Below are 11019 nucleotides of genomic sequence, written 5' to 3' on the forward strand. Positions count from 1 at the left end.
ATTTGCATCTGCCACTGCATCGTAACTGTTCACATCACCAGGAAAAGATGGCATAGCCATGATTCTCATTTCATGAATAAGAGGAGAACCCAAGGAACAGTGGACCTGGAAATGTATACACAAATTAAAGCATGGCCAAAGCCCATTCCCCATTCTGCTATAGCTGGGCTATAGCTTTATTGTTGGTAGTATTCAAATCAAAGTAGTTATTTGATCCAACATTGTTGTCCCACCAATTTTGGGGAAAAAATGTCAGAGTACTTTGAAACAAAACCTTCTCCTCAAGCTGATGTAACTGATGCTGCGGTTGAGGTTAAGTTATCATGAATTGGTGTGTTTAATATAGATTTATATCATTTGAAGTGCGTTTAACACCAGTTAATCACTGAAAGTTTTAGATTCAGTATCTCACTGTCTCTTTTTTTTTTTTTTTTACATTTTAACCTTTTTTGTTTTTGCTTTTACTATTTATTATTTGATATTTATTTATTTTTTAATTTTGATTTTTATCTCTTTTTTAATTTTTAATTTTTTCTATTTTTTATTTTGATTTTTATCTATTTTTTATTTTCTATTTTGAATTTTTACCTTCTTTTTATCTTTTATTTTTATTTAAAAATTATGAAATAATTTTGTTAATTTCATAATTTTTTTTGTAACTATTAAATAATTTAAAATTTTATTATATATAATTTTAATCTAATATCTTTAAAAAAAATTTTATTATAATTTATTTTACCATCATTACAGTTTTTACATCCAAACATATATTTTACTATTCATTTTAATATTATTATTATTATAATAACTAATTTTACTTCTATTAATATTTTTAATTTTACCAAAATAAATTTTGCCGTCCATCTATCCGATTCTAAACTGATATTAATTTGCCCATGTTGCAATATTTTCAAGGGGGCGGATTGTCGATTTCACCTTTTATTTCTGAAGTCTGTGATCCATATCTTAAAGATAATAGCAACGAAGGGATTTCATCTTTTATGGGATCCAATGGTCAATTGGTCCAAACTCCAAACTCACATTTTTATTTTTATAAAATACATTGTTACTCATTCAATTATAAATCATATTTTGAAAATATCATTTAATTATTAATTTTTTATTTAATCTTTTAAATTGAAGTAAATAATTTTGTTCACTTATTTCTAATCTTTTAACCTTGTACTAACGTAACAATACCATGTTAACTTTTAAATATCACGTGATACTATTACGTCAACAATCGAAAGCTAAGGTTTGACATCAAATGTGAAACTTCATATATTTTTCTTCTTGTTCATTCCTTTCCAATTCCCAACACTACATTATCCCTTGTATTACATTTTTTTTTTTCTTTTTCCTGCTGTTTTTCCTCCATTTGAGCATTCTTCTTCATCGGAGGCTGCAGACCTACCCAGTCTCTGTCCGACGTTTATTCCGATGCTTCCTCCAGCAACGTTCAAAGAGTGTTAAATCAAAAGGTAAGAAAAAGTTATGGCTAACTATGCTACAAAAAGATCTGGAGACTAAATCTTAAAATACACTAACCACAAAATTTACGTGGTTCCATAACAGAAGAACGAGCCTATGATTGACATAGTTACAACGTGGTAGTCCTCCATGGGATACGCTGTTAAAGGATGCCCTCAAAAGTATGCCCAACCAATGATAGGAAGAGACAACACTTTCGTGTCTCAGAGCATGCAGCAAGAATTCTTCATTCAGTAACAACAAAGTGGGACTAAATTTGTGCAAAGAGGATTTCATTCCATGTGTCTGGAACACCGGGCAAACACCAATGCAAGCAGTCCTGAACTCCTGGTGTTGCTGTAATACTGAACTGGGATATGTGACCCTCGTCTCTCACCTGAGACAAAGCTGTTATGTCCAGAAGTTTAACCCCTGTCCCCCTCACAGCGCTGGCAGCACTATAATCACTAGACTCTTCTTGTAATACTTCTTTACCTATAGACATAGGAGTAGTATTGTCACAGCTCCCTCCAGTGTTCCAGTCCCCATTTACAAAGTGCCTGGGGGAGATGCTCCGATAAAAGGCTTTGAGAAGAGGATACTTCGGCAGCTGAGAGTCTACCCATTTAACAGTGCTGTGGATTGTGAAGTTCTTGGCACTTCCCATATCTGCTATCTTGCTGTTGTTGTTGGGCACACCCCCAACATACATGACCCACCTATTAGCCATAAGTTTCCCTCGGTTCCAATGGTGCCCCGAGTTCAGAACCACAACATCAATTTTGGGGAGAAACTGATGCAAAAATGCTGGAGGTCGATCAAGATGCATTGCATATTCTGTGTGTGGGTCCTTGACATTAAGAGGTTCCAAATCACAGAGGGTTGAAGACCAATAGTAAATGACAGTAGTATTGGTGCTGGGAAATCGATAAGCCCAACCATTAGGACGTTTACCACCAGGTGGTATGACAAGTCCATACTCCTTGCCTACATCGAGGACATCTGAACTATTCTTACCAGCTGTGATCATGCACATTAGAGACTGAAATTGCTGTCTACCCAATGAATCTCCAACAAAAGCTAGAGTTTTGTCTCGCATCCTGGAATGCATCAGAAGTATATGTAAATAGTCCCACAAGTATTGCTTATATTTAAACAAGTAAATAAAAGCAACCAGCCAACCACTCATATAAACTCTGACCAAAGAGACAACCTCCGGAAAGAGAAGGGAGTGCATCTATAGAGGAGAAAGCAAAATGCTAAATCTATGAAATCCAAGCCTAATAAATTAAGAACAGTCAAATTGTCAGTTCTTCTGGCTAGATTTAAATAGGAAGCACCAATTGAAAAATTATAATCATGTTCCAAACAAAATAAATGAAAAATATTCAAGGACAAAGATATTAATACCTTGCTAAGAACTTTGACCCTTCAAATTCTTCCATATCACAATCTTTTGGTTGCCATCTTGTCTTCTCAAAGGCAAAATCTTGACGCTGCATCAAACGGCAAGCCCACATTGGTGCTAGCCACTGTTTACAACCAAACCCAGAATACAAAGGCCGTCTATCATCTATAACCCATTTTCCTTTTGCATGATTACAGGCTGGAGCAAGGATCAGATAAAATGAAAGTCAGTAATCAGTAATACTATCAGAATATGGAACTAACAGATCCAAAATCTAAAGGTTCAAAGAGAGAGAGAGGGAGCATTAACATCATAACCACAGGTAGCTTGCACATCACCAACTACATCACTAGGAAAATGACTAAATGATGAAGTGCACAATAGAAATTGTTCCAGGGAATGGATGATATTACAACCATGCAATAGCATGCAAAACAAATGTGTGAGGTTTAAAAGAGATACCAAAAACAAGGTGAATAACTCTTTGCTGAGATTTCCAGCATTTGCTTAAAAACCTCGATCAACAATAGATTGTTCAGACAAAGTCGTTTCAATCATGTTGATGAATGCATTTTCTCCCCAAACAGAATGTATTTAACAACAAAATACTAGCAGCAGAAATTCTTCTCTGCAATTTCCATAAGTGAATTCATAGAGGAATACAGATGTGCAAAACATGAATAATATCATGTGTAGGCATATTCTACCTTGATTCTCCACTGTCTTTTCTTCTTTTTCTGAAGTTTTTTCCAGTAAAATTACATTTTTTGTTTCTTCTATCTGTGTTGAACTTGATCCAGTTTTAATAACACCGGTTTTCTCTCTTTTTGGACCGTGTTTGTGTTTTGTTGCTTCTTCTTCTGCACCACCACAACAAATTACAATGGGAATCCGCAAGATACAGCAACTTCAAAGGGTAAAATGAAGAAACTGGCGGCATCAAGATCCCAATAATATTCATTACAAAACAAGTAAAGGAAAAGTGTGCTGGAGAGCACAACACCATTCAGCATAGTGAAAACATTAGAACTCAAGAAAATAGAATAGAAAATCTTGCTCTAACAATCATTGATGACTTCACAATCAGACAGATAAGAAGCAGGAAAAGAACTGATCTCCCATGCCAATCAAACAGCTTCATCGAACCATGTAAATGCTCATTAAAATCATAGAGGTCTACAAAAAATTGTATAGCATTGACATTTGGCCATTGGAAGCCACAGACATCAACAAATATAACCATGATTCAATGAAAGTTTGGTAATACTAACCTAAACCAGAATTTTTTATAACATGTTATTCTAAAACATTAGCCACTGCAATATTCACAAATTTGATCTTTATTCTTGAGACAGACAGAAAAGTAGCTCACCTTTCTTCTGAATAGGAACTGTTTCAGTAGTATCAGTAGAAGATGTCTCATCGAAATGATGTTCCTCTTTGTTATTTATGACTTCACTACGTGTCAATGTAGAAATTTCTTCTTTCACGTGTCTTTTGGGCTCTAATGGTACCGTTTTAATATCTGCACCAGATATTATGAGAGGAAGGAAAACTATCATGAGCATGTAAGTAGCAGTACTTTTATCCAGAATATGCTTTCCAAGTTTCTAAATTCAGATGATTGTCAAATATCTTTATTTTCTAGAAGGTTTAAAAAGCCACGTCCAGAAGGAAAGCAAATATCATCATTAGTTGGTAATTCGTTATTAAAATATGCTGATAAAAGTATTGTCTTCTGGTGCAGTATGTTGTAATCCCTATGCAGAAAGTTACTAGGCTTCATAATGCACTTTTTACAACAAAAAATAACTGACTTGTTCAACATTAAAATTATACAAATGTGGCATTAACCGGAATATTAACAGAATGCTGAAGATAAACATAGCATGAGAAACAAAAAAGAGCGACAAATAAATTCATATTGGGCTTATTTGGACTAGCCTGTAGAGCAAAGGAGGGTTCAAATAAGAGTAGTAAAAAATGCTTTGGTTACCCCAATAAACAGAGTAAAAAACAAATAAATGGCACAGTGAAGAAATAAGATAGGTTCAAAGAAACCTGGAGAGAGATGCAACAACTTATTTTTGGATGGTAGTGAGGAAGTAAGTACTGGACTTCTGTCCCATGTCCAAAGAAGAACAGTTGCACCCACAAGAACAATGAGAATGAGAGACAGTTCTTTAGCCCTGCGCCTTAATTTGTAGGGGCCTCCTTTCATCCTACAAAGACATGAAAAGAAAGACTCATCAACAGGTCACTAAAGGCAGAAAGCAATTTGCACAAGGAGAGAGAGCAGAGAAAGGCTGAAACCTCAAGGAAAAAGAAAAAAAGAAACAAAATTTCAGGTCCATTTGCAGCTTTCTCTTTGTGTAAGTGTACGACAAAGGTACAAAGAATTAAGGTTGAATGAAGAAAATGCACTTCCTGCTTCCAAAACAACTAGCAACTATCTAATTGCTAGAAAAAGTTATTTTAGAAACTCTTCGCTTACTCTATGCTGATTTACCTAAAAAAAAGTTAATATATCAGAGATTCTATTGCTGCAAAACTTACGAAGCCGCTTATTACAAGCGTTACACCATGGAGTGAATCATAAAATTCACAAAAGGATAAGCTGAATTAAGTTATAAACATAAATGTTTGACTTCAAAGCACTGGAAACATTCTAAACCCATTGTTGGGGGATAGCAACACTCCCTTATCTAAACCATTCAATCACAAACATTCGAAAACTATACGATCAAACTTACACAAAACAGAGATTTCGACTCCATTTGCGTGGAAATGCCACATAGCTAAGCTAGGCAAGCTTGATTCCATGGCGTGCTTAGAAGCCAACAGATCCTATTCTAAATCACAACCAACATTACTAAACACGAGCAGCACACTCCAACAATCCCCAGGATTTTTTGTTTAAGCTATAATCAACAATTAAATTATTACCGAATTATCTACCTAATTCCTTATTTTTCTAATCATAATTTTAAAATTTAGAGACAATTTATCTCGAGAACTCAAAGCGAAATTGACAATCTCCATGCCATTATATCAAATCAATGACAGTGAAAGAAAATTAAAGACAAAAAAAAAAAAACAACAATGTCCTTGGAGTTACAATCAGCTAAATAATAGTACGAGAAAACGAAATTAAACATGAACAAATTTGCAATCTACGATTATGTCCGCTCGATTCTGATCCAACGCAAAATCCAACGGCTATTATCTATTGAAAAAATTATGGAAAATTGAATTAAAAAACTTCGATTAAGGTAACAACTGAGGAGAGAAGTACCTGAGGCGCATCAATATCTGAACAGACCAACAATCACGAAATAAAAAACTCTGCGCAACGAATTTTTAAAATTTTCTTTTTATTAAATTTTAATGTGACGAATGAGGAGGAAGATGAAGAAGAAGGAAATAGAAAAAAAAAAGGTAGTGGGAGTAAAAAACAAATGTAAATAAATAAAATGAAGGGAGAATAAAATTCGATGGGGGGGTCAAGGCCCAAGGGACTTGCCGTCTAAATTGCATTGACCAGTGTAAATACATAGAGACCGTACGGAGAAGACTGCTTTGCTAATATCGTGGAGATTTAGATTTATTTTTTCCGCTAATTTGGGGAAAAGAAAAATGTCAGTAATGGAAAGGTAATAAGCTGATAATAAATAAATAAATAAAATAAGTACTAAATCATTTTTGTTAATGATGATCCTAATTATTGGATAATAAAAAATCGATCATGATGAAATTATAATTAATTATAAATTTAAGTGTAATTAATTAATATATAAATATTATTTTTATTTTTATAAAATTATCATTTCTTGATGATAAAAAAATTGAAAATTTAAATCTTAGATGTTTTTATATAAAAAAAATTGTAATTTAAGAATAAAAAAATGATTGAAGAAATTATAATTTAAAATTTAAATCTTTTAGATTCTATATTTTAAAATTGAAGACATAAATCATCTGAATTAATCTTTAAAAATTTAAATTTAAGATTTTATTAAATTTTATTTTTTAAAAATAATTACATCTTTTTAAGATTTTAATATTTAAATTTAAATAATGTAAAATAACATAACTTAAGTATCATATGTAACATCAAAAAAGAGTTATTTGTAAGTAAATACAAATACAAGTAACTTTATACTTTACAATATATATATCTTCGATCTTAAAGCTATTTATCATAAAATTTTTGGTAAAAATTTTTTTTATGGAATATATAGGTGAGCTAAAAGGGTAATTTAAACTTGGTATTCTTTTAAAACATAAATATGGTATACATGGTTATCAATTTTTAAATGTATGATGGAAAATTAAAAGATAATAACTCACTTAAAAATATAGTAAGCTAATCCATCCTTAATAAATCTCAGGATGTTGAGAAAAAATCAAATGTGTAAACTAAATTATTTTTTACTTGAAATTCTCATAATTTGAATTTTAATTTATAAAAATTTAATATTTTATTAATAAATCTTCTATTGATGACAAATGGATAGATTAATGTTAAGAAAATAAAAATTTTTTTAAAAATTGTATGTAAACGGTTGATGTTGAGATGCTATTATGTTTATATTTTTATTATCTTGATTTTTTTTTTTTAAATAGAAGGATTTGGAGTGAGATTGTTGACATTATTATTATTATTTTAGCTTACATTTTTTTTTATCTATTTTTAATTAAAAAGGGCACGCACTTTAAAAAATCGCAAAACCAGGACTTCTGGGCAAATAATATGTAACGAAGGAACCAATAAGCAATCATATTAGTCGCGTGGCGCAGCCGCAAGGTAGAAAAGCAGTAAAACACAGCAGCAGCAGAAAGCTCAAAAGGCTCCGAATTCCTTATATTTCGCTTTCTCAGAAATCCAATCGATGGCGCTTGATTCTATGTCGAGTGACGGGCTCGTAGTTGATAACACTCTCCAGGCTATCTGCTACAAACGTGGCTCCCTTAAGCTGCTTGACCAGGTATAGTTTTTCATTCATTTTTGTATAAAGCTGAAGATCTTTGAAGTTTGATTGTTCCGATACCTTATTATCTGGACCTTTTTAATTGTTGATTTTTTTTTTTTGTTTACTTGACTGTGATTGGTTGTTGAACAGAGAAAACTTCCTCTGGAAACCGGGTTCTTAGATATTCAAGATTCAACAGACGGATGGTGATGAGTAGTACTTCCTGTGAAATGTGTTTTCCTCTCTCAATTGCATTGAAGTTGAGCAAGTCAACTTGAATTTCTTATTTTATGGTTTCAGGAACGCAATCCGGGATATGGTGGTTCGAGGGGCGCCCGCTATTGCCATAGCTGCAGCCCTTTCCCTGGCGGTAGAAGTTGCCAACTTAAAGGACTTTAATGGGACATCTGGGGATGCTGCTTCTTTCCTTGAAATGAAATTGGAATATCTTGTCTCAAGGTTTTCACTTTTCCAACTTTTTCCCCTAATATTGCTGGTCATGGCAGCTGCTATTATATTGTATTTTAAGTAACCTCTTGTATGTAACACTGTGTTTCTCCAGGTCTTTCTGAGACTGAAATTAGTTGTTTCCTTGCATTTTCGAAGTGTAGCTGATTCAATATTGTCTTTATGTTCTTTTCAGCCGACCAACAGCAGTGAATCTTTCAGATGCCGCTACAAAACTTAAAGAAATTATATCAAAGGCTGCTTCTACTGCTACAGAGCCTGGGAGTGTTTTCCGGGTGGGTATTCATGGTATTGGTTATGCTTCAGCAATCAAGCTATTTGTCATTGACTTGTATACATTTAGAGTTTGCTGACACACATGATATATGAGGCTCATAACAGCCTTGTTTTGATTTCTTTTATTTTGTCTTAGCTCATCTTTTCGGGATATTTAAGCATGTCTTGTTTGTCCTCGCTATATATTTATCTTTTCTCAATCTTTACAGGCTTATATAGAAGCTTCTGAAATTATGCTTGATGATGATGTTGCTTCAAACAAAGCAATTGGGTCTCATGGAGCAAGTTTTCTGCAGCAGCAACAGAAACAGAAAATTTCAAAGAGATTTTCTGTTTTGACCCACTGCAACACTGGAAGGTTTTGTTAGTCTTCTCCCTGCTGTTCCTTTTGTTGTAGTAATGGTAATGTTGGCAAGAGGGCATTAGAGTTCATACGGGGACTAAACTGGCATATGATAGTGTTCAAATAGTGATTTACTCTGTCGTGCAGTCTTGCCACAGCTGGATATGGTACTGCCCTTGGTGTAATCCGTGCCCTTCATGCTGAAGGAGTGTTGGAAAGGGCATATTGTACAGAAACACGACCCTTCAATCAGGTACCTTTTGTTGAAGTTGTTTGCATATTTATAATAAAATTGCCTCAGGCATTGTCTCACTAACCAGCATAAGAAAATGTTTGGTGTTGCAATTACGCGAACTAGTATGAAAAATGACTTGAGTGTTAAGTACTTTTACATGCTTAATTACCTTTCCTTTTTTTCTTGTGATATATGAATTTGTGATTAGGATCATGCCTTTGTTAAACGTGAATAGGCCATTGAGTTTGGTGATAGTAATTGTCAGTCTAGTTACTTCTAGCTGTTATTCATAATCTATGTTTTCTCACGTATGTTTGACTCTGACTGCAGGGATCCAGACTCACGGCTTTCGAGCTGGTGCATGATAAAATACCTGCTACTCTAATAGCAGATTCTGCTGCGGCTGCTTTAATGAAAGAAGGTCGTGTCAGTGCTGTTATTGTTGGAGCAGATCGAGTGGCAGCAAATGGTAATCCACGGCTGTTAATGATGCATTTCCCTCTAAATTCTCTGATGAAGTAAATATAACTGATGCCTTTCAGTGATTGCAGGTGATACTGCTAACAAGATTGGAACCTATAGCCTTGCCTTATGTGCAATGTATCATCATATTCCTTTTTATGTTGCTGCACCGCTTACTTCCGTTGATTTATCTCTTTCTTCTGGACAAGAAATTATTATCGAGGAAAGATCTGCAAAGGAGTTATTGCACTCACGGGGAGGACTGGGAGAGCAAGTAGCTGCATCTGGGATCTCTGTCTGGAACCCAGCTTTTGATGTTACCCCTGCCAATCTAATAGCCGGTATCATAACAGAAAAGGTCTCTCTCTCTCTCTCTCTCTCTCTCTCTCTTTGTGTTTGTGTGCATGTAGACATAAACATTACATCCAGGCATATGTTAGTAGTTCAGTGAAACAAATTATTCATTATTAGAGCAGATAGTAATACCTATTTCATCTTGCATGTGATTTTGATTTTTCCAATGGATTATTCAGTTGAATTACACTCTGATGATTAATTGTTATTTAAGCAGGGTGTCATTACAAAGAATGACATTAAGGATGCTTTTGACATCAAGGATTTCATAGAGAAGGCAGCGGGGAAATCTACTTTCTGAATTTGGCATCTCTAGCTGTAAGACATTACAAACTCAAAGTCGAGGTTATTGATATGTAAGCTGGAATATGAGCTGATCGTGCCTTGTGTTGTAAGACTTGTCGGAATTTTTTGTTCATTGATGCCAAATTGTTGTACTACTGGCTTTTCCGAGGTTGTAAATGCACAATAACATCAATAAATAAATTACTAATGTGCAGGTGGTTAGGCTCTCTTTGGTGTCAAACTCAACGCATGAGCCGGATTTCTTGCATTTTGGTTAATGATTATTAATGAAATCAACCTCTTTCGGTTTTAAGATACAGTAAAATAGTGCTTTCAGGTTAATCTTGTTGTACATAATGAACAATGTTCTTACATGCATAATGTCACTATCCGCGCGTTCTTTATTCTGAAATTTCCTTGGACAGCTCAATTTCAATATTTCAAGTCGCAAAGACAGGAGCCTTTTCTTTGGTTTTGATCTCATAAGATTACCTATTCCGAACTCTATAAGGAAGAATTCAACTCTCATAACTCATTAACCCACGATTTTCAAAGTGACTCCGAACACTCACCTCTGTCCACAGGGCTTAAGATCTCGAGCATCGACTCTCGAATACTCATGGGATACACAATCCCGATTCTCATTATATTATTACTTCTTGATATAGTGAAAACCTAACACCATGCCCGCTCGTATTGTACGCAAGCTCTCGTATCAAGTTTATGCAAGCGCAACACTTATGTT

At 34.1% G+C, this 11019-nt stretch overlaps 2 protein-coding genes across 8 annotated transcripts; one reads left to right on the plus strand and one right to left on the minus strand.

Moving 5' to 3' along the window:
* Positions 1–1256: 1256 nt before the first annotated feature.
* LOC111303048 (protein trichome birefringence-like 16) lies at positions 1257–6394 on the minus strand. 5 transcript variants are annotated; one of them, XM_022899051.2, is made up of 6 exons: positions 6174–6394; positions 4940–5100; positions 4251–4403; positions 3586–3738; positions 2881–3076; positions 1257–2570 (listed from the first exon to the last, which is right to left on the minus strand). In XM_022899051.2, the coding sequence occupies exons 1-6, from the start codon at positions 6182–6184 to the stop codon at positions 1742–1744; spliced, it is 1503 nt and encodes a 500-aa protein (XP_022754786.1). In that variant the 5' UTR covers positions 6185–6394; the 3' UTR covers positions 1257–1741. The 5 variants fall into 5 exon arrangements, with proteins under 5 accessions (XP_022754786.1, XP_089598181.1, XP_022754785.2 ...); XM_089742055.1 differs by lacking the exon at positions 6174–6394 and adding an exon at positions 5632–5775; XM_022899050.2 differs by lacking the exon at positions 6174–6394 and adding an exon at positions 5192–5342.
* A 1245-nt stretch (positions 6395–7639) lies between these two features.
* On the plus strand, positions 7640–10502 carry LOC111304161 (methylthioribose-1-phosphate isomerase-like). Of its 3 annotated transcripts, none has more exons than XM_022900682.2 (9): positions 7640–7866; positions 8002–8057; positions 8152–8310; positions 8495–8594; positions 8805–8953; positions 9086–9191; positions 9504–9642; positions 9716–9993; positions 10207–10502. In XM_022900682.2, exons 1-9 carry the CDS (start codon positions 7771–7773, stop codon positions 10288–10290), a joined length of 1167 nt encoding a protein of 388 aa, XP_022756417.1. In that variant the 5' UTR covers positions 7640–7770; the 3' UTR covers positions 10291–10502. The 3 variants fall into 3 exon arrangements, with proteins under 3 accessions (XP_022756417.1, XP_022756418.1, XP_089598183.1); XM_022900683.2 differs by having other exon boundaries at positions 7643–7866; positions 9725–9993; XM_089742057.1 differs by having other exon boundaries at positions 7774–7866; positions 8002–8067.
* Positions 10503–11019: the final 517 nt, after the last annotated feature.

This window comes from Durio zibethinus, chromosome 13 (assembly GCF_047325235.1).
Source record: "Durio zibethinus cultivar Kanyao isolate XHJ-2024 chromosome 13, ASM4732523v1, whole genome shotgun sequence".
NCBI classification, from domain to species: domain Eukaryota; kingdom Viridiplantae; phylum Streptophyta; class Magnoliopsida; order Malvales; family Malvaceae; genus Durio; species Durio zibethinus.

Coding starts and splice junctions, on each gene's coding strand:
- LOC111303048 (XM_022899050.2), bottom strand. CDS start 5,232: ATGGACCTGAAATTTTGTTTCTTTTTTTCTTTTTCCTTGAG. Junction 4,404..4,939: donor GTTGTTGCATCTCTCTCCAG/GTTTCTTTGAAC, acceptor TATCTGGTGCAG/ATATTAAAACGGTACCATTA. Junction 3,739..4,250: donor AGTTCCTATTCAGAAGAAAG/GTGAGCTACTTT, acceptor GTGGTGGTGCAG/AAGAAGAAGCAACAAAACAC.
- LOC111304161 (XM_022900682.2), top strand. CDS start 7,771: ATGGCGCTTGATTCTATGTCGAGTGACGGGCTCGTAGTTGATAACACT. Junction 8,595..8,804: donor AGCCTGGGAGTGTTTTCCGG/GTGGGTATTCAT, acceptor CAATCTTTACAG/GCTTATATAGAAGCTTCTGA. Junction 9,192..9,503: donor AAACACGACCCTTCAATCAG/GTACCTTTTGTT, acceptor CTCTGACTGCAG/GGATCCAGACTCACGGCTTT.